The sequence below is a fragment of the Ochotona princeps genome, chromosome 21, assembly GCF_030435755.1.
Source record: "Ochotona princeps isolate mOchPri1 chromosome 21, mOchPri1.hap1, whole genome shotgun sequence".
NCBI lineage: Eukaryota > Metazoa > Chordata > Mammalia > Lagomorpha > Ochotonidae > Ochotona > Ochotona princeps.
Genome location: NC_080852.1, coordinates 33,009,599 through 33,035,783, shown reverse-complemented (window position 1 = coordinate 33,035,783; position 26,185 = coordinate 33,009,599). Strand labels below are relative to the sequence as shown.

Below are 26,185 nucleotides of genomic sequence, written 5' to 3'. Positions count from 1 at the left end.
CTGCAAGGACTTGGGCCATCCTCCTCTGCTCTCCCAGGCCATCAGCAGGGAGTTGGATCAGAAGTGGAACAGCCAAGATACAAACCAGCACCACAGAAGGAGAGTCATTTATGTCACCACACTGGCCCCTTATTTTATCTTTTTTTTAATTTTTTTTTATTGGAAAAGTACATATACAGAGAGGAGGGGAGACAAAGAGGAAGATCTTCCATCCAATGATTCACTCCCCAAATATCTGCTGTGGTCAGAGCTGTGCCAATCCGAAGGCAGGAGTCAAGAGCATCTTCCAGGTCTCCCACGCAGGTGCAGGGTCCCAAGGCTTTGGGCCATCTTCAACTGCTTTCCCAGGCCACAGGCAGGGAGCTGGATGGGAAGTAGGGCCACCGGGATTAGAACCAGGGCCAATATGGGATCCTGGCACATTCAAGGTGAGGACTTTAGCCACTAGGCTACTGTGCTGGGTCCCTACTTTATCTTTTTAAAAACAAAATATGGGGCCTGGCATGATAGCATAGTGGTTAAGGTTCTTGCCTTGAACGCACCAGGATCCCACATGGGCACCAGTCGAGGAAGGCCCACAGCCTTGGGACCCTGCACCCACATGGGAGACCCGGAAAGATGTTCCTGGCTCCTGGCTTCAGATCAGCGCAGCACCAGCCCTTGCGGCCACTTGGGGAATGAATCACGGGATGGAAGATCTTCTCTGTGTCTCTCCTCCTCTGTACATCTGCCTTTCCAATAAATAAATAAATAAATCTTAAAAAAAAACCACAAAATATGATTGTGGTTCTGAAAACACGATACTGCAGTAAAAAGCAAGATACAGTAAAAGATGCAAAAGTGGCCAAAATTCCAAAATCAATCGTTCACATAGGTGAAAAATACAGGAAGAAAGTCATATAATAAGCTGAAAGGTAGAAAAAAGACATCTCATGGAACTCAGCGTCTAGCCTCGCACCCCGCTGGAATGTAGTCATGGAGAACCTCATTAGGTTCCCTGGGCTGGAGGCTGCCACAAGTGGCTTTCCTGGCTTCCTGTGTAGCCAAGTCATGGCCCCAGAACCCATCTCCAGCCACCAAGAAATGAGCGGAAGTGCTCTGTGCACCTCCCAAACCCTCCCGCCCCCCGGCTCTTCTCTGTGCTCTCCCAGCCCTTGACCTCCTGGCAGCCTTTTCTGACCCAGCAGATGCAAACAGGATCTTGAAGAGTGGGAAACAGAGAAAGCCTGACGCACCCTGGGGGGTGCTCCTGTCACAGGGTCCCCCTGGGTGGGGGAGAGTAATTGTCATCCCCAGGTTTATGTGACTTTCAAAAGTGTTTACATCCCATCTTGCTAACAGAAGAGTATGAGACGGTGGAGAAGCGTAATCTGTGAAATACGCACCAGTGAATCTGGGTTAGAAGGAAAGTGGCAAGAATTGGGAGCGTCACCAATATTGGAACTGCATGTGGTGACATTTTAGAACCTTCTCGCTTGTATCGCCATTTAGCTCTGAGCCCCTTGGCTGCCAGGGAGACCTGCCCTGTGACCTCATTCACATGGTGCTCAGGGCCAAACAAGCTGGTTATTCAGGAGGGAAATGGTTCCTAGCACAGAAAGAAATTCCCATCGTAAAACAGATTCCCTAACAGGAACGCCTGCTGTTATATGCCAGTACACGATGGAGTGGCAGGTGCATACGGTGGTTTCTTACAACCTTCCCTCAAGGTCAGCTGAGCCCATGTTCATTACCAGCCAGGCAGGTGCTCTCATGCCGAGGTGGAGGGAGGACGGGGGCTGGCAGGGCTGGACAGCATGCTGGGCCCTGGTCTGTCATACTCTACTGATCCGATTTAATCCCAGTAAAGTAGCACAGAGAAGCACATGGAATTTATTTTAGAGAAAGCCTGGCATCTACACAGAAGTTATTTTCTGATGTGATGTGATTAGAATAATGCAGACATTCAGAATCCAGAGGCAGGGAACAGGTGTTCATCCTATTGGTTACGATGCTTGCAGCTTATACCTGGGTGCCTGGGTTCAGTCCCAGGCTCTGGTTCTTGACTCCGGTTACCCCGATCATGTTCCCAGCTGCTGACTCTGACCCTGGCCAAACCCTGGCCACTCTGGGCATTTGGGAAATGAATCAGTGGCTGGAAACAGCCAGGGTCCACTAACCTGTGTCTACTGCTGACTTAGATATTTGGCTTAGGAAGGTCTAGTGCCATTGGGAAGTCGCAGGTCCCAGGTGACTGGAAAATGCTACAGAAAGCTTAAGGCAGGGCTCCTGGCTCTCAGTAGAAGGTCAAGGTTGGACAAGGGCTGCAGCCCCTGGCCAGAGAGGTCTGTGGGCAGCAGGGAAATGAGAAATCCCTCAAGAGTGTGCACAGTGGCAAAGCTATGGGATAAGGCACCTGTGTGTGCAGTTGTCTAGACCTGTAGGAAGCTGACACCCCTGGATTTGGGATGGGGGTTATGTCCTAAGAAATCATCACAACTTGGAACTATCCCAAGTCAGCAAGGTATACACACACGGGACCTGGGGATGCTGCTCAGTTTCTCTTGCGATAACATTGCCAAAGATCCAAGCTCAAAATCCCCAGCTGCTTCTGAGCCTGCATAGCTTTTGCGCTCCCCTCTAGCTGAGAACCTGGGGCCTGTCTACCTGTGTTCACGGGCACTGTTCCTTGTGTTGAAATAACACAGTGGAGAATTTCCGGAAGGCCAAAGTGTGGGAAGTTCCTGTCTCCATCTGCCCATGGCTTTTCCAGGCTTGCCAAGTGCCCCGCGCCCACGGGAGATCAGATGTAGCCCTGGCTATGTGAGCCCTGCAGACAAGCACAGCAGGCGCTCACCCCCAAAGGCAGCTTTAAACAAGACGTGGGACCCACATCAAGGATTCGTGTGCCTGAGTCTCAGTCCTGGCTCTGCCCAGCTGCTATGGGGCCTAGGCAACAGCAGGTGATGGCCCAAGTACGCTGGTCCCTGCCACATGGGGGAGAGACCTGGATTAAGGCTGATCAGGGTCATCTGGGTGTGCACCGCCGGATGGGAGGTCTCTCTCTGCCTTTCAGATAAATCAGTACTTAAAAAAGTAAAATATATCAGCTGGAATGCTTTCAAATGATCCCAGAGGGACCCGGGACAGGGGTGCAGCTTCAGCTTGCAATAGCAGTATCCCATATCAGCACAGTAGGTTCAAGCACCACCTCCTATCCAGTTTCCTATTGCTGGACCTGAGAAAGTTGCTGAAGAGGCCCAAGTGCCCCACACCCACGAGGGAGACACAGACGGACTTCCAGGCTCCTGGTCTCAGCCTGACCCAGCCCTGGCTGCGGTAAACCTTTTGGGGAAGTGAACTAGTGGATGGAAGAATCTCTCTGGCTCTCCCTGTTGATCTGCCTTTCAAGTGAATAAAAATCTTTAAAAATAATAAAATTGCAGCTGAATAAAGAAAATGCAGACAAGACCGCGTGCCATAAAGAGCACGGCTGGACCGCAATCGGAACCGGCCCTTTTCCTGTTCCTTCTGTCTGAGCCTTCCCAACATCTCATCTGAGCCAGAGACCATGAATCCCAAGCCAGGGCGGCGCTGGTGGCGTCTTCTGCTTCTGCCGTCTCTCTTCGGGTGGACAGGGCAGAGACCCTAAGTAGACGCCTTGCCCACGGGGCTGCTGCGGCCATGCAGAGCGGCCGTTACCACAGGAACCAGTCCCGGAGCTCGGGGCTCCGGGTTCAGTCTTCCCTGTGACAGCGGGACCCAGGACCGAACCCGGTGACTTCCCGGGTCGGAGTCGGGACTGGGATGGAGCGGAGCCTGGGTGAGGGGCGGGGCCTTGGGCGGGGCCTTGTCCGCTTCGTCGCGTAGCCGGGTCCCACCTCTCCCTACGTCCTCGCGTCGGCGCGCCGAGGCCAGGGGGCGGGGCCTGGGACGAGGGGGCGCGGCCTTCCTGCTTCCGCCGCGGGTCGGGTCCGGCCCCTCCTCACGTTACCGCGTCAGCCCCGGGGCGAGGTGGGGCGGAGCCTGGGTTGATGGACTGGGGGATTGGGCGGGGTCTCCTTGCTTCCTCCCCGGGCCGGGCCACTCCCCTCCCTACATCCCTGCGTCGGCGCTGGGGCGGGGGCGGGGTCTGCGCGAGGTGCGCTTCCTCCGCGGTCCGCTATCAGATAGCTTCCTTCCCCGGCGTCCGGCGCTTTCTGGCCGTGCCCTGCAAGTGGACAGGGTGAGTACGGCCCTGCGTCAGGGCCTGCCCGGGGGCCCGGGGGTCCGGGGGCCGGGGAAGTCGGAGCTGCGGGGTTTTAGGGCGGGAAGGAAGGCGTGGAAGCTGGCTGCCTCGGGGAGGGCGCCTGGGGCCAGGCACGGTGGGCAGGGACGCCTCGGGGACACCTGGAAGATGGCGGGTGGGGGCGGCCGGCTGCGCGCCCCAGGTGTTTGCACTTCCATCCCCCTCCCCGGGTCTTTCTCAAACCCGGAGGGCTTTCGCCGCACGGGTTGGGAGGCAGGTGGGGCAGCTGCGCCTCGAGCGCCTCCCGCGAGCTCCGCCCACCGCCCCGGGATCGCGGGACACCCGCGCTGCCGGATTCTGACCCCCGACGCACGCCTCGGTCCGTGCCTGTGGGACGGGTCTCCTGATGTCTGAGCCTTTTACGAAAAATGTCAGGACCCAGAGATGCTCGGGCCGCGCCCTCTGGGAGCTCCCACAAGTGCCAGGGTCCCTGGGCTGCCGGTAGGGCCGCGCGTGCCTGGTGTTGAAGGACTCCCTGACCGGGGACCTCAGAGGGGTGGAGGGGCTGCAGACCACTGTCCCCGACTGCCTGGAAAAGCATGGGTCGTGTCCTGCAGGGGACAGAGTGGCATGGGGCTGGATCTTGCTATGTTGCACAGAAGGGGGTGCGGTGTAAAACATAAGGAGTCATTGTTTCTGGAGTTTTCCGTGGAATATTTTCAGACCACGACTGTTGGTACTGTGACCCCCATTGGGGATTGCCGCGGAATGTCTTCCCTCGAGTCTGTCCAGGGTTCCGCGTCGAGGAAGGAGGGGAACCGGAAGTCCAGGCCTTGGTTTGGGGGCTACCAGGCAGTCCCGGAGAAGCAGAGGTTAGGGGTCGGGTTGAGTCATGGTTGGGTTGAGGTGGGCGGAGCATGCGTTGGTCAGTCTTGCCCCCAGAGTGCCTCTGCCTTCTTACCTGGGGTGCGTGCTGGACCGTGTGAGATGCTGGGAATGGGATATGTTTGTGATGATGCCAAAGGGGTACCACGAGGGATGTGTTCGAGGTCAGACAGTGGCCTCCCCACTCGATTGGGACGGCTGAGAGGGTCAGTGGCTTCTCAAGTAGCCCCAATGTCCCCCCACCTAACCAGGGTCACCCTGGCTAGACCCGTGGACGCTGGGACAGGCAGAGCTGTGGACAGTGGTGGGAGCCCCTCGCCTTGGGCTCACGCGTGCCCCTAGGCCTGTTTCCGTGTTGGATTCACTGTACCTGGTTGCTGTGAGCGCTTCTCCCGTGTGGACACCTGCGGGGTTCGGCACGGCTACCCTCCTGTGTGCTGTTGCCATCCAGGCCTAGGTGCTGTAGGTGCTCTGGGCCTGCTCCCACATCCATTTCCTGGGAATGAATGGTCCACCCTTTGGGATGAGGACTGCTGTCCTGGTCACTGCAGGTCTCACTGCCTCTGCCACGGCGCCCTCTGGTGGCGTGATGGGGTTGTCCACGGCTTGTTGGCAGGTTCTTTCCCCACTTTTCCCTGCCCAGTCCCTGGCTGGCCTGTGTTGGCGGAGCTACTCTCCCTGCCCCCTCACGCTGGTGTTTGCTGGCTTGTGGGAGTTTCTGTATTTTTCTTGTGTTCGTTCCAAATATTTTTTTTTAGGCTTTTGCTTGTTTTTCAGTGTTACTGAAATGCATCCAAACGTTGTCATAGTTTGTCATCACACCCCACCCCCTTACCCTAGGGCTTTGCTTTGGTTTTGTTTTATATGTGTGCCTACATGTGTGTGTGCCTGTGCTAACTGCCTTTCAGGGTTTAAACCTCTGGGTCAGAATCAAGTATCTTTCGGACTCTCCCTGGCTAAGCCCGGCTCTGCCAGCAGGGGCAGTGGACCTGTCTCCCTGAGATCCCTGCCTAACCCTGTGTAAGACCCGATTCAGTGCTGAAATGTCATTCCTGCACAGGCAGTCTCTCACACTTTCTCGTTCTCTTTTTTAAGATGTATTTACTTGAAAAGCAGAGCTACAGAGAAGGGAAGGAATTTTTCATCTGCTGGTTTACCACCGAAATGACCACAACAGCTGGAAGTGAGCCAGTCCAGAGCCAGGAGGCAGGAGCCTCTTCCTTGTCTCCCATGTGGGTACAGGGGCTCAAATACTGGGGTCATCTTCTGCAGCTCTCCCAGGCATGTTAACTGGGAGTGGGGCTGATAGTGGAGCAGTCAGGGCTTAAACTGGTACCCCATAGGAATGCTGGCATCATAGGGGCACCACAAGGTGTGGTGTTCAGGGCGAGGACTTTAGCTACTAGGCCACACCGCTGGACCCTATGCCATTTTTTTGTAAGGGACTCAAGCATCCTTAAAATTTGGTGTTAGGCGCACAGTATGGTAGCCTAGCAGCTAAAATCCTTGCCTCGTGCGCACCGGGATCCCATATGGGCACTGATTCTAATCTCATCGGCCCCACTTCCCATCCAACTCCTGCTTGTGGCCTGGGAAAGCACTCAAGGATGGCCCAAAGCCTTGAGACCCTGCACCCGCTTGGGAGACCCAGAAGATGCTCCTGGCTCCTGGCTTCAGATTGGCTCAGCTCCAGCTATTGCAGCTGCTTGGGGAGTGAATCATTGGATGGAAGATCTCCCTTTCTGTCTCTCCTCCTCTCTGTATATTTGACTTTCCAATAAAAATAAGTAAATCTTAAGAAAAAAATTTTGTGTTAGGGTGTGTGTGGGTATGTGTGTGTGTGTGTCTTGAAACTATCCCCTCTCAGATTTCAGGTGCAACCATATTTATTATAACTCTTAATCCTTCCCAGATAATTTTTTTTTTCATCTTTGAAAGGTTCCAGAGTCTCACTGAACCTAAAAGAAAAAAAAGTAGCTCAGGATGGAGGGTGGGTTTCCATGGCTTGCATCTTGGCTAGGGACCAGCCCTGGTCTAGCACAAGGTGCCGTGGTCTGGGGCCTGCAGCCTGCGCCTGCGTGGTCACAGGCTCTAAGCTGGAGGCCTGCTCAGTGCATTCCTTACAGAATTGCTTCCTTTTGGTTTTCTTGAGTCTGCCATGGCAGCGAGAGGTTCCTTCCATGCAATATAGCTGGCCACGCCTGCCCCTGGCCTGGCCTGGTTTCATGCTATATAAGGAAACGCATTTGTGCTGCACCTGAATCTCAGTACAGTTAATGAGGTCGTGAGAGCTTCCGGCCACATGGCGGGTGAGGCAGTGGGACTTTGTGACTTTTCTTCTCTGATTGCCCAGCTCTTGGCAAACAGTTCTGGGTCCTGTTTGTTTAAGAGGGAGACAGACTGAAACACAGCTCATCCACTGGCTCATTCCCCCAAAGGCCCTGGGAGAACCAGGAATTCAATTCACAGTTCCCACGCGGATTCTAGGTACCCCACCAACTACCTGGTCCCTGCCAGGGTGTCCATCAGCAAGTTTCAGAGCCAGGACTCAAACCCAGCCACTCAGATACGGGCCACCAGGGTTCCAGGTGGAGTTTTAGCCGGGGTGCCAAGTGTTTAACCCCTAGTTTTTTCATAATAAACATTTCCACAAATGCTCTGGAGATCTCTATGTTTGTATTCTTGGTCCGTTCTGCACACTGTCTTGATTCTTACAGCTTTGTAGTAAGTTTTGAAAACAGGAAAGGTGTGTTTCCCAGCTTTACTTTTTCAAGATTGTTTAGGATTCTGGGTTCTTTTCTATTTCCATGTGAGTTTTAAGATCAGCTTATTATTTTATGTCAAAAAAAATTTTCCCCAGAATTTTGATCGGATTGTACGAGTCTGTAACCCCTTGGAGAGAATTGTCATGTCAACATTTCCAAGCCTTCCATCCCAGGTACATCAATATCTGATCTATGGATGCACCTTTCCATTTTTTCTTTTTTTTAGGTTTTAGAAATTTTGTAGGGTAATAGGTTTTGTTTTTGTTTTTTTTCAAAGAAAATCAGATTTACAGAGAGAAACAGAGACCGAGAGAAAGATCTTCTGTCCGCTGGTTCACTCCCCAAGTGGCTCCAACATCCAGAGCTGAGCCGATCCAAAGCCAGAAGCCTCTTCCAGGTCTCTCACGCGGGTGCAGGGGCCCAAGGCTTTGGGCCATCGTTGACTGCTTTCCTAGGCCACAAGCAAGGAGCTAGATGGGAAGTGGAGCAGCCAGGACACGAACCAGCGCCCTCATGGGAACTTAGTGCGTAGAAGGCGAGGACTTTAGCCACTAGGTTGCTGTGCCGGGCCCCAGGGTGATAGTTTATAGTTTTCAGGGTACGTTTTGCACTTTGTTCTGATGTATTTTTACAGATGCATTGTTTTTTCCTATTCCTCTTTAATTGGTCACATGGACAGAGCTGCCTGTTGTGAATTGTCTTTATTCCTATTGTGTATTGATCTTGTATGGCACCTTGCTGAACTAATTTGTTTATTCGTGCCGATAGTTATTTGATGTGTCTGGATTCTTTAGAAATTTCTCTATGGAACATGTCATCTGCAAGTAGAGCTAGTTGTTCTTTTGAAGCTGGCGACGTTTTTACCCCTTGCCTCACTGGTTAGAACCTCAAGTTCAGTGTTGAGTGGAGAGGGAAAAGCAGGCCTCCTGCTCCTGTTCCCAACCTTAGTGGAAACTTCCCAGCCTCTCACCAGGGAGTATATGAGCTGCAGGTCATCTTTATCTAGCTGCAAATAAACCCCTTCTATTCCTGCTTGTGAATGTCTTGACGCTGACAGAGTGTTGCATTGTGAGTGTTGCATTGTGCCATGTGCTGTTTTTTTTTTAAAGATTTATTCATTTTATTACAAAGTCAGATATACAGAGAAGAGGAGAGAGAGAGGGGAAGATCTTCCATCCGATGATTCACTCCCCAAGTGAGCCGCAACGGGCCGGTGCGCACCGATCCGAAGCCGGGAACCAGGAACCTCTTCCGGGTCTCCCACGCGGGTGCAGTGTCCCAATGCATTGGGCCGTCCTCTCCTGCTTTCCCAGGCCAGAAGCAGGGAGCTGGATGGGAAGTGGAGCTGCCGGGATTAGAACCGGCGCCCATATGGGATCCCGGGGCTTTCAAGGCGAGGACTTTAGCCGCTGGGCCACGCCGCCGGGCCCAATGTGCTGTTTTTTTCTTGGACCTATCATGCATGCCTTCATTATGTGGCTCCTATGATGTGTTACATTGATTGATGTTACACTGATTGATGTCCACTCATTCAGTTCTGTGGGTGAATCCCACTTGATTTAAACACCACAGGCTTCTGGATAGGAGTACCTGTTGAGGGTTTTGTGTCATTGGGTAGCAGTTTCTTTCCTCTGCTTGTCCCCGTCAAAGTTTGCCGTTGGGGTTCTGTGGGTCACCTGTAAGAAGTTGGGACTTGTGGCTTCATCTTGTAAACTTGATTTTGGGTTTGGCGAGCTTGTGAAGGATTGGTAGACTTCGCTCAGTGAGATCTGGTCTCGGCTTTTCCTTTGTGTTTTGAGTACTATTTCAGTCTTGTTTCTAGGTCTGCTGATAATTCCATTCCTTCTTGAGTCCATTTTGTTACTTTGTGCTTTTCTAGAACAATCTGTGTGTTTTCATCTGGGTTCTGTAACCCCGGGACATTGAATTATTCACAGAATTCCCTTGCAGTTGTTATTTTGTGAAGTTTGTGTTAGTCACGCCCGCTCTTCTGTTCCCCTTGGGGCCATGAGCATTCGTCTTTCTCTGCTTGAGTGTTTTGGCTGAGGCCCTGTTACTGACTGCATAATCTCTTATCTTCCATTCCGTGGTTCTTTTTCTTCTTAACATTTATGTTTAATTGGCACACAGAGATGCGTCTGTGAGGTACCAGTGGAATGTTTTGATACATAAATGTGTGATGGACTTTCATCTCATCTGCTCCAACATGTTTCTTTTCTTGTAGTGAAACCTTCAAACTCCTTACTTTTTTCTGAACTGTAAATAATTCTGTCTTCCTTAGGCAGATCAGCTGTTAGCTCCTTTCAGGAATCCTGTGTTCTGGTTGTACTTTATAACATTTCTATTTGATTACTCTTTGAGATCATGTTTATCTTTGTGTTGACATTCTGTAGTTGAGCAGCTATTTTTTTGGTTATCTGTGTCAGTGTGGTTCTTTGAGTTCTCCGAATGTATTTTGAAGATGCGTTTAGCGGCTCTGGCTGGCTGACCAGATGTGCGGACTTCCTTGGGGACACTGTCCGCCATCACTTCTGTCGTATGTGGGAGTCATACTTTCTTGTCTCCTTGCATGTCCCATGTCTGTGGACGGACACTGGACATTGTAGACGGACACTGGACATTGTAGACGACCCAGCGGTAACTTTGGCCATAAGTGGAATTCCTAGCACACGTGGTGACGGACTAGTCACCACACACCAACCCTTGCTGTATGTGGCCACTGAAGGCCCTGCTCCATGACTGGCTCATGATGGCTTAGTGATTGTTGGGGACCCAAAGGCCTCCCAGTCTCCTGGTGTCAGGGGTGTACAGATTGGGGTTACCTTTGTTCCTTTGGCTTTCGGGGAAGCACTTGACAAACCATCCTTAGCCTGTGCTGAGTGAAAAAGCGGGCAGCACTGCCCTGTACGAGGGCAGGGACTTCTGCTCCAGGACTACTGTCTCAGTACAAAGCGGTGTTCATATGGGTGGGGTTTGCACAAGCAGCTAGGAAGCTTATCGATTCCTCTCAGTTAGTGTCCCCCAAATCAAAGGCCTGTTGCAGGCATGAACTCCAAGCTGGGTGAAGTATGGAGAGCCCCACAGAAGGAAGTTGCAAATGGCTCAGGCCAGGGTCACTGTTGCTGAGGGTCAGCATGTTAGGAGAGCGACTCCCTGGTTGCTGCAAGCTCTTGGTTACTTTCTGGAGTTGTGAAATGCTCGATTCAGAGAGCTTGGCTGGTCTTCCTGTGACTCTGGTGGAAGCGGGGATTTTCAGTGGCCCCAGCCGGCCCCACTGCCAGGGTCACCTGGGAGCATTCTTCTAGAGGCTGAGTTATCTCTGCGCCCCCCCCCCCCAGTCACCCATGCCCTCAGAGCGACAAACTGTCATGAATGGGGCCTGCAGGATTGCCAGGTAGGGACTGGGGCTGGCCCAGGGCAGTCAGAAATTTTTCCCTTCAACCTCTGTTGCTTTGTGTCTCGCAGGTGGGGACTACCAGGGAATCAGCTGGGAGCACATGGAGGGAACGGAGCCCCGAAAGCGGAAGCTTGAGGGCTGTGGTAGACCAGAGGTGCAGGGGCTGTCAGGCACAGCTGCAGAAGATGGACTTCAGGGGGCCCCTGAGGTCCAGCACATGGCCCCCAAACCACCAGACCCTGAGCCTAGCAGAGAGACTGCGTGGACCATCGGCCTGCAGGTGGCAGCGCCCTTCCTGTGTGCAGGTGTGGGGCTGTCCTGGGCAGGCGTGCTGCTGGACTACTTCCAGGTAAGAGGGAACCCAGTGGGGATGAGCGGCCGCTTTGGGTCAGCCCAATCCCAGCTCGGTGGACTCGGGGGCCCGGCCTCATCCCATGCCACTGTCTGTGCATTGGCCAAGAGTCTTTTAGCTCCATGCATTTTTTTTCTGCGTCACACTTACACCTTCCAAGCCAGCCACACATAAGCATCCCTGGTGAGGAGTCCCTTTCATGTCTCCATCTTGGATGTCATAAAGTACCTTGACTATGTCAGACTCACTCAAGTTCATCTCCTGTTCCAGAAGTCCAAGGGAGTTAGTTACTCACCAGGATGCATGGAGCAGGCAGGAATGCCAGAAGTCTCCAGAAAATGGGGAAGATGGGTGTAGTGGTTAGGATGCCCAGGGTCCCAGCCAGAGGGTGGCATGGGATGACCATGATTGTACATGCGGGGAAGGGTTTGGAAGGTCTTCCTCAGAGGCACTGGCCCTACTGAGATGTGGACCAGCCTAGGAAGGCTTCCTGGAGGGGGCTACACAAAGAGAAGAGTTAGGGCTGTAGGAAGAGGTGGGATGGCCTGTTTCAATGGTCTCTTATCATTATCAGGTGCGGGAGCTCATTCTAAGCTTCTGGGGACAGTGGACACCACATTTCCACTAGACAAGCAAGGGCCACTGCACAACCTGTAGAGCCATGGGGGAGGAAGCTGACCCTCGGAGGCAGAGTGACAGGCTATGGAAGGCAGGCTCTGTGGTCACATCAGGGTGGTGAGCCCAGGTTCCTCCCAGGGGCTGGGGGCCCCTCATCCTCATGGCCCTATAAGCCAGCAGCACTGCAGCCCGCAGTTCGGGCTGAGCGGGAACATTGCCTGTGCTGTGATAAGGAGCGGGGACTGCCTGGAGCCTTATCTGTGTGCCCGGAGTCGGAGCGGAAGTTGTGCTTCATGCTGCTTCTGGTGCCAGGAGCTCAGTTCATCTCCCATGGTTGACCCTGTGATATTCAGATGCCAGGTTAACCCTGGACAGTGGCCAAGACCTGGCAGGCCCTTGACCAGGTGGAAGAGGGCCACCTGGGGAGCCTGGTTCTGCTTGGGGCCAGGGGGAAACTTAGAGACCTTGCGATGCAGCTGTGGGCGTGTGTTGATGAATCCATTCCTGGGGCAGTGGTGACAGTCAGCAGGGAGGGGTGCACGGGTCACCTTGTAAGCAAAGTAGAAACTCCTGTGCTTCCCACCTCACTGGTGGTCAAGGCCTGCAGGTTGCTTAAGTGTTAGGAGCCACTCTGGGCAGGTCCTGGAAAGGAAAGCTCTGGCAGGGGTGCCGGTGGTGGTTGCACTTGGGAGTGGAGTGGCCAGCAAGCTGTGCAGTAAGAAGAGGGTGGTGAAGCCCAAGCGAGCCCATGGTCACCTTACTAGAGTAATTCTGTGAGAGGCAGGACTGAAGCCTGCTACTCAGGTAAGGGGTCCTCGTGCACAGTCCCCTCAACCAGAGGGATGTATGATAGGGCCTCGTCCAGGGGAGCTGAATCAGGAGGGGTCCTCTGCTTGGGCCATTTTAGGCCCCTTTGGCAACAGTGGGTGCTGAGGCAGTGTGTCATCACCACCATCACCATCACCATCATCATCATCACATCACTGGTACCACCAGCATCAACCTCAACCTTAGCCTTATGCCCCTCAGTTGGAAGGCTGGCTGGCTTTTCTTTCCTGTTTATTTCTACATATTGTTTTTTTGTTGGTTCCTCCGTTCATACTATGTCTACTGTGTGTGTGTGTGTGTGTGTGTGTGTGTGTGTGTGTGTGCGCGCGCGCGCAGACCAGGTCCTGTGCCCAGGGCCTTGGTGGTCTCCAGAACGGGCCTGGCCCTCAAACTGCTGCCCATGGGAAAGGAGTGATGGTTCATGTGCTAGACCGAGGCAGGGAGCACCTGCCAGGGAGGCCTGAGAGGCTGAGAGGAGTCGCTGTGAGGTCGGGCGGTACAGCTCCTCTCTTTACACGCGAGGCTAATTTTACTGGCTGAGAGCAGACCAATAATGAGCTCTTCCAGCTTTCACACCTTCAGTTGTGTCTGATCTCTGAGACTGGAACCACTCGGGGAACTGACCAGATCAGAGGTGCTGAAGCTGGGACCAGAGTCTGTATTGGACAGACCTGGGCTGCCTCATCAGAACCTTCCTGGTTGTTGTGAGCCAGGTGGGGAGTACTGTGGAGCCTTGGTATCTAGGGTTGTGGCAAGGGGTGGAGACCCGAGAGGGATTTCTCAGGGTCCCCCCAGGAAATCATCTGATGCCTGACCCAGATTCAGCCAGTGCCGCTGCCCTGGGCAGCCTGCAGTCCTGTCCAGACTGAGATTCCCACATGCGACTGAGCTGCTTTACACTCACCTTCATTTTCTATACTAGGGCACCAGTAAGCCATGTTGACAGGTTTTGTTCTCACATGTCGCAGGAAAATGATGGTTCTCAAGTGATGGCTCATTTTGCTTACAATTATTTTGGGCGACAGTTTATTTTTTCATTGGTTTTATACACGTAGTTGTATAATGGTCAGAATGTGTGGGAGATGATCCTACAGACAGTACAGATGTGGGTTTGTCTGTCTTTCTGTGTCCCCAGGAGTCAGTCACGGGGCCACGTCCCAGTGACCCAACCTCATCGTATATCACTTTCTGAAGTCCTCACATCCAATCGCAATCCTTGGGCTGACTTCCCAGCCCCATAGGAGTGTCAGTGTTTAAGACTTTAAAGTCCCGTGTGAGTCTGGGGGCTAGAGCATGTTCGAGGAAAACAGGGCTGTACTGTGTGTACCTGCACATCCTGTTGGGATGTGGAACTACAGCCTGGACCACAGCAACAGCTGGTCAGCAGGAAGGATGCCTTGCCGGGGGTTGCTCGGGCTGTGCTTGGGTGGCCGGGCTCTGGCTACCTAGGTTCCACAGCCAGAGCCCTCGGGCCAGGCAGGATGAACCTGCCTTGCAGCTGTCCACGACTGCAGTGCCCTCCTCAGGCCTCAGACAGTCCAGGTCTCTTGGCCTTCTACTGACTCAGGCCCCGCTGGATCAAACTGATCTAAACTGTGGCTGATGCCATGGTGACAGGCGGAGAGGGGGAGAATCCGTGCTGCGTGTCTGGAGTGAGGGTCTTAGGCCTCCAGTGCCCACCTGCCTGTGATGCTGGGTGAGCATGCTAAGGGTATTTGGAGAGTCCATTGATTGAATGTGGAATGGCCTTGAGAAACATAGACTGCTGTAAAGAAAACATCCATTCATCTGTATGTCCATCCACCCACTAACCATCCATTTGTCCGTCCATTTATCCACCTGTCCAACCACTCACCTATCCATTTATCTACCCACCCACTAACTTATCTGTGCATCCGTCTGTCTATCCAGCCTTGCAAGTGAAGTGTTCACATGTGGTTGAATCCACTCTCATTACTCCTAGGGTTCCTTCAGAGCCCTCAGCACAGACCATCTTCACATTTTCCTTTTTATGATTAGCTGCAAAACTGGGAGGCGCCAATCACACCTCTAGCTCACAGGCCTGCCCTGGCACTTAGTATGGGTGCTGGTATTCCCAGCAGGGGCTTGACCCGCCATGCGTCAACACCAGCTCCTGGGATAGGCTCATTTGGATATTTGTACCGGAAAAAGAGAAGACCCCCCCACCAAGGTGTCTGTATGTACCTTTCTGGATTCTGAAGCACTTCAAACACCTCTTTTTTTTTCTAAAGATTTATTTACTTATTTGAAAGTTAGAGTTACAGTGAGAGAGAGAGATTGAGATTGAGATTTGGCTTTGGTGAGAAGATGGGTTGGCAGTGACGAGGGTCATGGTGATATGGCAGCCTGGTGCTGCGGGCAGGGGATGAGGGTGGGGTTGCAGTGGCCAGGGGTTGAGGGAGGCAAGCACAGAGACTGAGAGCTAGGGGCGGGAGATTTTGGAAGAAATGACCATGAAAAACTGTTAGGTTTGGGGGACTTGGCCTTCCACAAGAGGGTCTGAAAGCTCAGGACAGGGGCCTGGCTGCAGAGGGAAGTTGCTGGCACACGGGAGATAAGCAAAATCAAGGGTGGGGTGGAGGCTTGCTGGAAGCCAATCGTTGCTCATGACCACAGGGCTGCCATCGGATAGGGCTCCACACAGCGGCTGCTGTGCCCTGTGCAGCGTCTGCCGTGGCGGGGCCCAGCAGATGGGCTGGTGGCCACAGTCTTCGCATGGGCTGTTGGCTGGCCCCCCCTGCCAGCCAGGTGGTCACAGCATGAAGGACAAGGTCAGGAACACCGATTCACAGTGGGAGGAGTGCTGGAGGTGGGAGGAGTGGGGCGTGGGGGTGGCGGCCTGTCACGTCTGGTCCCTCGCAATGGCTTCAGCATGTCTGTCGAGTGAGACGATGCAGGGTGCAGTGAGAGGAATGCCAAGGGATCTGGGGGGCATTTACTGGAGTTTGTGGGAGGTGTGGCTCACCTTGCCAGAGATCAGGAGGCTCTGTGTGGTTTGGACATGAACGTGGCAAAGGCTGGCAGAGGAGAGCCTAGTTAAAGGGCTGGAGGAGAGGCCTGGGAGCAGGCAGGCACCTCCAGGCTCAGTGGTCGTGCGCTGTGGGCTTTGGCTGTCCGTGGCCTTCGATGCTTGCTCCCAGCTGCTCCCACCGGCCCTTAAGCTCCAACATTCTATTTCTGGCACCTATGGAATACACAGGGGACGCAGCCAACAATAGAATCCCTTGAGGTCAAAGGGCACTGCTCTGGGCAGGGGCTGCTCTGCAGAGCTGTTGTGACCTTCCCAGCCGGCTGGGACAACGGGGCTGTGTCTCCTGTGAGCAGAGCCCCTCCCCATGGCCATGAGCCCCTCCCCGGACATGGCAGTCGAGGTGACTGCGGGCCGTGGCTTCCTTCTGCAGGCCAGCCAATTCCTTGACCTTGAAGCAGAAAGCTGAAGGCCCGTGGAGCTGGCCCGAGGAGGGGGAGCCTCCAGAGTGAGACCTGCTGAGCCCTTCAATGCCAAGAGCAGAACTGCCCAGAATACGTGTGCAGAGCCCGCGTGGGTGCTCCCCAAGGTCAGGCCTACGTGGGCTCGGTTTCTATGCAGGCTGATCCTGTGTGGGCTGGGCTGCTGGACACTGTCAAGGTCACCGCCAAGGGACAGTGAACCTCCCTCGGCAGGCGGGCAGCCACTCCCCGAGGAGCACCTGCCCCGGGGCTGTGGACAACAAAGGCTGGCCGTGTCTCTTCAGCACGCTGGCCTTTCTGCCTCTCTCCTTCGCTCTGGCCCTTGGCTGAGGGTCCACCAGGACCCTCTGCAAGCACAAGGCTTCTGACAGCTTCCCGGGAAGCCCCAATCTGTGTGAACATCTTTGAAGAGCGTCCTGGTGTGAGCGAGACAGGCCTCGGCTTGGCGTCCTGCCCTGGGAATGTGACTGCCAGCACCACCATGGTGGTCACCCAGCTGAACCTCAAGTTCCACTTCCAGAACAAGAAGCTGCGAGGCTTCAGCTGTGAGGTCATCCGCTGTCCCCACGGGGTCCTCCCCGAGACCTTCTTCACCATGACGTGTCAGGTCCTGGTGCCCGTCCTGCTGTCTGCCCTGGGCATGATGATGGCCGGCCTGGTGATGAACAACGTGCAGGTGTGTACAGGCGACTGGGGCAGGAACCAGGGTCACCCAGCTCCCCAGATGGGGCAGCAGCCAAACCCAGCCTGGCTTCCCCGGAAGTTCTGGGTGTCTGTGGGGGCTGGGAGAAGGGTCCTCCCAGAGTCTAGGACCCTGAGTGTCACAGAAGAACCAAAATCCTGACAGTGCTCCCCAAAGGGTCGCTGCAGGAGCCCCGTCTTCCCAGGGTGCTCCATCTACTTCCCTCCCAATGCTACGGGCTCATCAGGCAGGGACTGCTGCTCCCAGCTGGGGGTCTGTAGTGAGGGTTGTGGTCTCTGGGGAGATGGGCAGGTCCCTCCTGAGACCCTGTGTGGCTGCTGGAGGGAGGACACAATACAGAACCCTGTCCAGTGCCCCGGGGAGCCAGCGTCTGTGACGGCGGCTACTCCTTGCGGAATGCGTGCATCCTGGGCTTGGCTCTGGTGGTGTGGCTGAATCCATGAGGCATGCCTGCTCTGTCCACGTCCGCTTGCATGGTTGAGTCATCATGTTGTTTTGGAAGAACTGGGAAACATAAGGCTAAAGGCCTTCTCCGTAACTGCCTTGGCGTCGCTCCAATTCAGACGTGGAAGAGCCTGGAGGCCACAGCCTCATCCAGCACCCCTGAGTGAAAGATCTGTGGTTGCTGCAAGGGCTCAGCCCCACTTGGGGGCCAGCCCCCATGACCATGGTGCTGCTGCAGGGGCGCATGCAGGGGCGCATGCAGGATCTCAGCGTTATGGTGACCTCATATCAGGTGAATTCAGGAGACAAGAGAGGGTAGGACAGGGTGGACAGTCCAGTACAGTGAGAGGAGTGAGGCCAGAGGGAGGGGACCTGAGGAGGCTCTGAGATAGCAGTGGTAACACTGGAGCCATCAGTGGGGGTCTTGGCTTTGGCTGCAAGGCACAGAAAAGTTCACTTAAACAAGGGCAGGTCAGTCCTCCCAAGGAAGTCCTGAGGCTTGACAGCTCTGTCCTGCTCAGTCCCCGGGGTTCCCAGCACCCCACATTTTCCCCATATTCATAGCTGTGTAACCAAGTGGCCCCAGCTGCATTATGGAATTGAGTCTTCCCCAGGCACGGAGATGGACGTGTGGCCAGCTGTGGCTCTTCGGGCTTAGAGATGGGGGTCTCTGCTCCCCCCGCCCATGCTCTCCCACATTTCCTCCGTGTGCATGTGTGCTCTACTGCCTACTTCTGGGGTCACCAGTCCTGGTGGACACCACTTTCACTTGCTCCTCTCTTTGATGAACCCATCTCTAAGCGTGTGCAGTTTTTGGGGAAGGAGCTCAGCTGGTCCCTGTTGACAACGGCTGCGTGATACAGGCCCGACCTCTGCCATGTTACTGGGCAGAGCCATGTTACCGCTTACACTGAGGCATGCAACCACCTACATGGAGAAGGGACCTCAGGGTGTCATAGTCCCCTCCCCAGCACACTGTTGAGGCCTCTCGTTGACAGACAGGGCTGCATGGAGAAGGCGGGGCGCCTCTTGGGGAGGTAACCCTGGGTGTGCAGGAGGAAGATAGCTCCAGCCCGGAGGCCCATGTTGCGGGAAGAATAGAGAGTGGAAGATGGAGCATCAGGGTGAAGGTGGTGGTCAGCACTCCGCGGGCTGCAGTGACGGACGCAGATCGGAATTTCGGGTGGTGGTCCCAGCTCTGCTCCCCATTCCAGCTTCCCACTCATGCATGCACCTGGGGAGGCAGCAAGTGGTGTGTGGAGTACTTGGGTCCCTGTCACTCTCATGAGAGTCCTGGATTGAGTCCCCTGGGCGCCTGACTTTGGCCCCAGCTAGCTCTGGTTGTTGTGGGCCTTTGGGGAGTGAACTGGAGTATCGGAACTCCTTCTCTTTCTTAACTACATACATATAGATAATGTTTTTAAAAAGGTTGACATGAGCCATTGGAGAGACTGGTGTAGGACTGGGAGGACCTGGGCATGGAGGGCTGGGGGCAGGAGTTGGAGGGGCAGGGACCATCTGGCTTGGGGACCTGGACTTGGGCTGGGGGTTGAGGTCCCCAGTGCGGAGGAGGTTCAGAGCAGTTTGTTCTGACTTGAAATTTCGTATGTGGGCAGGGAGAGGGCCGGGATGTGTGCGAGCCATCCCAGGGCCCACCGTGGGAGTGCATGTATGATGGCCACTGTGTCCTGTGTGTCGAGAGTGTGGGACAGAGGAGGGTAGGACAGAGAACAGTGTGAGCGTGGCTGGGGCACCAAAAAGGGCCATACCTCCTCGCCTGCTGTTGTTTCACATTCCAGGAGCAGGCAGCGCTGGAAGGCTCTCTGCTCCACAGGGGAGGTTGGGGAAGAAGCTGAGGGCCCAGTGGATCATCTTCCTTTGGCAGATCACAAAAGAGCAGGACACCTTGTCCCTGCTTGGTCAGGTGTAATTGGCTCTCCAGCTCCCCCTTGAGGACATGTGGACAGGTGCACGTTGGGACTTCAGCAGCTAGGAGAGCTGCTAACCCTGGCAGAGAAAAGCAGTGAGCCAGATCTGATGAGGAATTTCAAAAACTGATTGTGAGCTGCAGTGTAATTGTAGAGTTGCTGTTGTTGTTGTCTTAAACACGCATCCCTTTCATTGGGTGGCTTTATTTTCATTGATGTCCGATGGAGACTGTGGACCTCTTTCCGGCAGATTCCTCTGACCCTAACTTTCAGCCACACTGCCCAGCAACAGAGGGTTGCGGGCCATGACATTGGCAGTCAGTGCCACTCTGCAGCCCCAGCTGGACCTGCCAGGGGTCACCGCATCCCCCAGTTCATGGGCATGCTCCACCCTTGCCCCGCTCAGCTTGGAAACCAGTAACTCATTTGCATCTCTGCAGTGCTCAGCATCTCCGTGTCACACAGACACACTGCAGTGTCTGCAGCAAGGTGGCAGGCTTGGTCAGCGGGTGGCCAGTGCACCTTGATAAGGCCCCCCTCGGATTTCCCGCTCCCTAGGGCCAGAAGCATTGGGGACCTGCCTGAGGCCATGGATGCTGACTCATCGTGTCCCATTTAGAGCCATGGCAGGGACTGCCCAGCCCTGCCTGCATCTCGAGCATAAGAAGGAACTGGCTGAGGGTCCTCTGGACACTTCCAGAGAGGCCAGTGGGAACACCGGCTCTGTCTCTCCTTCCTTCTCTCCCAGCACTGGCCCGTGTTTCAGGAGGTGAAAGACCTGCTGACGCTGGTTCCGCCCCTCGTGGGCCTGAAGGGGAACCTCGAGATGACACTGGCCTCGCGACTCTCCACGGCTGTAAGTTGACCCTGGCCGCCCTCATGGGTGCTGTGTTGCTACCACCTGTCTGCCCACTGTGATTGCACTGGGTGGGCTGGGCTCTTGGGAAAAGTTGAGGTTGTTATACCCTGCCTGGGGGTGCTGTCGCTGGTCCCCTCTCTGCTGGGGTCCATGCCCAGCCCCAGGTGCCCCTAGCTTCTCTCTCAGGGCCATTGACTGACAGTGCATGCCCCGTGTTGCCCCGAGTCTGTGCACAGACCTGGCCCAGCCCTAGCACACAGTCACACAGCAGCCTTGGTGAGCAGCGTGGGCCTGAGGGAGGTTTCATGGAGGAGCTGGGCTGAGTTTGAAGCTTTCCCAGACTGCTCCTGGCTGTCCTGTCCCTGGGGTGCCCTACTCTGGGCTTGGACCAGCACAGTTCCCAGGGTCACTCTACACACCCCTTCCCAGTGCCTTCTCCTTCTGCTCTCTTGCTCGCTGGGTAAGTGTCACAGCTGAGGGAGGGGGACAGACGAAGCGCTTGGCCATGGTGCTGGAGAAGGGTGACTGTAGGGAGCTGCAGAGGCCTCCAGACGAGCACAGACCCCAATCCCTGGGGCCTGTGCTTGTGGCCTCACAGGGAGAAGGGGCTTTACAAATGTGGTTACCTTGTGGATCTTGGTTGTGACTATGTCCCTTGGAGCATCCATGGGAGCCTTGCAAATTGGCGGGGAGGGGGCAATGCCAGAATACAGGGCAGGTGGCAGAAGCACAGCCTGGGAGGGCACGTGCTCTGCCCCTGGCCTTGGAGTGCAGGGCAGGCTGGACAAGGGCCAGGAGACCGCTCCTCCCCTGGGGCTCCACAGGGGGCTGGACTCTCACCTCCTGTGGTCCTCATGGTGGTTAGCAGAGCTGAGAGAGGGCAGATTTCTGTTTCTTTAGGCTGCTACATTTGTCTCCACAGCAAGAGAAAAAGTTAACACATGGAGCTGGATCATGTAGAAGCTTCGCAGGACACTGAGGCTCTACACAATCCAGCCCCATGCATACGTGTTCATGCACACACACATGCAGGTGCGTGTTACTTGGTAGTATTCTGGACCGTGGAGGATTCAGAGCTTTCATTTAATGCCTTTTCTTAAAAGAATATTTGAGGAATTTTTATTTATTTGAAAGGCGTGGGGAGACAGACAGGTCTCCCATATACTTAGTCACCACCTCACTGCATCTCCCTCTCCCCCTCATGCCAGCCAAGGCTGTGTCACGCCAGAGCCGAGAGCTGGGAACCCAATGCTAGGTCCCACATAGGTGGCAGGACCTAAAGATGTGAGCCACTGTGCTGCCTCCCTGGGTGTGCATTGGCAGGGAGCTGGAATGTGATGAAAGCATGGCCGAGGCTCAAGCAGGTGGACGAACAGAAAATGAGAAGCAGAACCGTAGACTTGGGGGTCTCCCCACTCCCCCACTGCGCAGCTCTGCACACCGTCTTCGCCTGCTGGCCACGGGCTCTGCTCCCCCGCCACCACCTTGTGCCCCATGTCATCCCCACCCCACACTGGGGTCGGATCGCAGCCCCTGCACTCCAGCTAGAGCAGTCAGAGGCATGCCACAGCTACATATGCCTGGATGCCAGGCATAGGAAGCCAAGAGAACAAAACCCCTCTTGCGGTAGAAAGAAAAGTAGTGATCAAGTTTGGTGGTGAGAGCTGCGCTTTTATGCTTCTTTCTTTGAAGTTTGGGACCATGAACAACCTCGGTGTAAAAGGGGAGTGGGTATATTTTTTCTTAGTTTTTTCTTGACTCTGGCTTGCAAGTGGAGTTTGGAGGCAGCTACCATATTAGAAAGAGAAAATTTATATTTCTATTTTTTTTTTAATTCTAAGAGAAGAAGGACTTAGATACATTCCCAACATGGGATGTTTTGGCAGAGGTTGTGGTCTTTGGAGCCAGGTGTTGCTGGAGGAAACAGAAGGGAATTGGGGGCAATTGGGCAAAGACCTAGCCACACAGCAGAAGGCCTCCCAGGCTGGAGAGTCTAAGATGACCTTGAACTTCCTGGCAGCCTGGGTTCTGCTGTGTTTTAAATTCACACGTGTGGGGGGGGGGTCGTGGTTCAAAAGTCCCCTCCCCACTAGAGAAGGGAGCTCCAGCTGAGAACTGGGGTGTGTGTGTGTGTCTGTCTGTCTCTCTCACACAAGAGGCTGCCTGTCCTGGAAGAGGTGGCGCCAGCTTTGTACCCTGCCAGAGCCCTGTTTGTCCTTTGCTGTCCCTCCTAGGCTAACACAGGACAGATTGACAACCCCCAGGAGAGACACAGACTCATTGGCAGCAACCTGGCCCTTGTGCAGGTGAGGCTCATCTCAGTGTCTAGGGGTGAGCTGGGGGGGGGGGCAGGGGACGCTTGAAGGCTGCTGGAGCCTGTCCCTGCACCCTGGAGGGAGCTTTGAGGGTGGGTGGGCCACCTCTATATGCCCCACATCTGTCAAGCATGCCCAAAGGAAAGGGCTCTGCTGGAACCTGAGGGTCCCCAGCTCCGACGCCCTTTTTGTCTGGCGAACCCTTTCAGAAACTGGCTTGTTCAGGAGGACTCGTTGGCTGGCTTTGTGGTACAGTGAGTTAGACAAGCATGGCATCTGTATGGCAGAGCAGGCTGGAGTCCCTGCCTCGATTCTTGACCCAGCTTCCTGCTTGAGCCCCGTCGCCTGTGCCGGGGACCCTGCCTCTTGTCTTTGGCCTGGCCCAGCCTTGGCTGTGGTAGCCGTTTGGAGAGTGAGCAAGTGAATGGAAGATTCCGGACTCTGTGTGTTTTTGCGTCTCTGTGTGTGTAGTTTGTGGCATAGATAATATTTTAAAATGTGGCTTCTCAGTTCTTTTGCACCAAAATACAACTTACCTTTAAATTACACTTTCCACGAAGTTATTGAAGCACCGTATTTCAAAATATCATATCTGTATATGATTTTCTGGGGATTTAAAAAAAATATTTTTCAGATTTCAGTCAGAGCATCTCTGTGGGTTTACTCTCCAGATTCCCACAGAGACTAGAGACGGGCTGGAGCCTGGCCAGAACTGAAGTTGGGAGCTGACAGTGAAAGCTGGGTCCCCCACATGGGTGCCAGGAACCCACTTACTCACCCCTCCTCTCAGAATCTGCATTAGCAGGAAGCTGGAGTTCAGAGTTGGAGCCAGAAATAGAAACTAGGTCATCCAACGTGGGACACAGGTGTCTTACCCAATAGGCTAAACGCCTGCTCCCTTGTTTTTCGAAACATAAAAAGTTCTGTAACCTTTGCCTTGCTCTGTACACATATGCAAATGTCTCTCTGAAAGAGGCACTGGATTGTAAGGCACATGGACCAATCACAGCCAAAGGCATGTTTCCAGGGGTAGAGATGGGACAAGGACCCAGGCGGGCCCAGCTTTCCTGGGAAAGGATAGGAGCAGCCCTGGCCAAGGGGTCCCTCTCTCATGTTGCTGACTTGTGCTCGACAGGTTCAGGCCACTGTCGTGGGGCTCCTAGCTGCTGTGGCTGCCCTGCTGCTGGGTGCTGTGTCCCGGAAGGAGCTGGACCTGGCACCTGTGGAGCTACTGTGTGCCAGCAGTGTCATCACTGCCTTCATCGCGGCCCTGGCCCTTGGTAAGCTGTGGCCTCCCCCACAACCTCAGGCCCCTGAGTTGCGTGTTTGTCTCTGGTTCCTGGATTTGTGAGGGATCCAGGCTTCCTGCTACAGGGCCTGCATGTGGGCTTCTAGGCAGGGCGTGTGCCCATGGAACTGCTACCTCCCTGGTCTTGACCCTGCAAACAGTAGGCAACCTGCCAGGCTTTCCCTGGGTAACCTGGGTACCATGTACAGGCCTTTATACAGGCCCATGCCAGGCTCTGGGGCCTGCGGCCTGAGGGCAAGCCTGGATGGAAGCTTCGATTCCCTTCTTGAGAGAGATCTGACAGGCAGTAATGACGTAGGGTCCCGCAGACCTCATGCCCTCAGGTCTGGCAGAGAAGTGACCATGATCAGTGGCCTGCATCCCGTTGCTGCTTCCTTGTGTCCCTCCATATAGGGAAGTGGAAGGGGACACTCCCTGGGGCCCAGTCTTAGACTGTCCTGCTCTCCCTCATGAGGGCCCTACCCCCAAAATCTCATTGTACGCCCACACCCCCTCTGAGCCCCTAACTCAGCACCCACAACAGTGCTGTTCCCCCTCCCTGCACCCACACAAGCTGACACCATTGGACTGCTTCTTGGTGTTTCTGTCTCACCTCCCCAGTCCAAGGTCAGCTCTTCCCAGGCGGGAGGGCAACACCCACACTCCTCCACCTGCTGCTTCTGCGGCCTGACTGGCCATGGGCACTTGCCTTGGTGTCTGCATAGGTAGAAAGAGAGGTAGGCAGACCTTGGCCTCCCCAAGATCCACTCCATGCACGCGTGATGCAGTGGTCCCTGACATCTGCTCTGGGCCGGTTCGGTGGCATCTTTAAGCATGGAGGTTCTGGGTTCATTGCCTTAGGTGCTTGTTTCTGCATGAGTGGGTTTCCCCTGGCCATAGGCATGTCCACTGCTGCTGCAGCACAAGCTCATGGCAGCTATCCTGTGCTCCACAGAGCAGGTCAGGGGCCCAGAAGAGGAGTGCAAGGTGTCAGACTGCGTTTCTCTGGTCAGACTATATGCTGAGGCCTGCTCTAGGTCATGGCCCCTGCGTGCACACAGACGTCAAGTCTGGGTCTGGTCAAAGGCTGGGACCCAAGGGTTAACCAACAGGAGGGGGCTGCATTGCCACCTAGGGGACCACAAGGCTGGTCTTGGTCAAGTCTCTCCAAGAACACCACCGCTATCTCCCCAAATGGAGACACGGAGGCTCCAAGGCAGGGTGAAGATCAGTAGCGTGGACTTCATCTGTGGCATTCCAGACGTTCCAAAACATGCGTGGCTCACTTGTGACACTCAAGTGTTCGCAAGTGTTCCCAGTGTGTGCTTACTGCAGGATTGTCCCCCAGCTCAGCTATACAAACCTGAATTCTTGTAGAGTTGGTGTTCACGAGGGAGGTGGGGGTCCTGCGGCCTTGTCACCAGAGAGGGCTCAGCCTGGCAGGTGGCGCTGAATTGAGGCTGGTTGGCTAGAGTTCCAGGATCCTGGGGCAAGGGGGCATTGGCAGTGATTTCCCACACACTGTCAGAGTGGAGAGGAGGCCTGGCAGCCGTGGAGACACACCCCTTGGGTCTCCTGGTTGTGGCAGCCTGAGACCCACTTCTGCCTGCACTCCAAGGCCAAGTACTGCTCCCCAGTGCCAAGCTGCCAAGGTGTGAAATGCCTGTGGGTGCCTGAGGCCACGTGGCATCACAGTGCAGCATGGGTCTGTTGTTCATCGCTTCCTGCCCTCTGCCTGCCCCCAGGCCCACCTGTCCCTCTCGGCTCTCCCCAGCTTCCATCTGGTTCTGGCTCTGACAGATCTCTCACGTGGCTGGGTCCTTCTTGGTACGCATTGCCCAGAGGACCCTGACAAGCTCAGGAAGCCACACACTCAGCCCCCAGAAGTTGCCACCACCCACGGCATCCATGGGGCAATTGTCCATGCAGTGTGAGGCCCTGAGTGCCACATCTGTGGTTCTGGGTGAGGTGGGCCCCCAGGGGTCTCCTGCCCTGCCCAAGATGTTGTTGCTATTGGGCTACCCCTCGATACCCTTCATGTGCCCCATTCACCAAGTGGACTCCACCTCCCTGCCAACCCAGACCCCACAGTCCTCACATCCACAGGAGAAACTCGGGGACCTGG

At 54.9% G+C, this 26,185-nt stretch overlaps 1 protein-coding gene across 3 annotated transcripts in view; it reads left to right on the top strand.

Annotated features, from left to right (window-relative positions):
• The first annotated feature begins 4,102 nt into the window (after positions 1–4,102).
• The window catches only part of SLC41A3 (solute carrier family 41 member 3), a 34,467-nt gene continuing 12,384 nt past the window's right edge, over positions 4,103–26,185 (top strand). Inside the window, exons 1-5 of one of the 3 annotated variants that reach the window (XM_058678610.1) lie at positions 4,103–4,204; positions 11,323–11,603; positions 20,347–20,454; positions 22,692–22,763; positions 23,908–24,052. In XM_058678610.1, coding sequence (XP_058534593.1) covers positions 11,355–11,603; positions 20,347–20,454; positions 22,692–22,763; positions 23,908–24,052 — 574 coding nt within the window. In that variant the 5' untranslated portion in view covers positions 4,103–4,204; positions 11,323–11,354. Of the gene's footprint in view, positions 4,205–11,322; positions 11,604–16,221; positions 17,200–20,346; positions 20,455–22,691; positions 22,764–23,907; positions 24,053–26,185 lie in introns of those variants that run through there. The other 2 variants (XM_058678611.1, XM_004581360.2) reach the window with 2 other exon arrangements.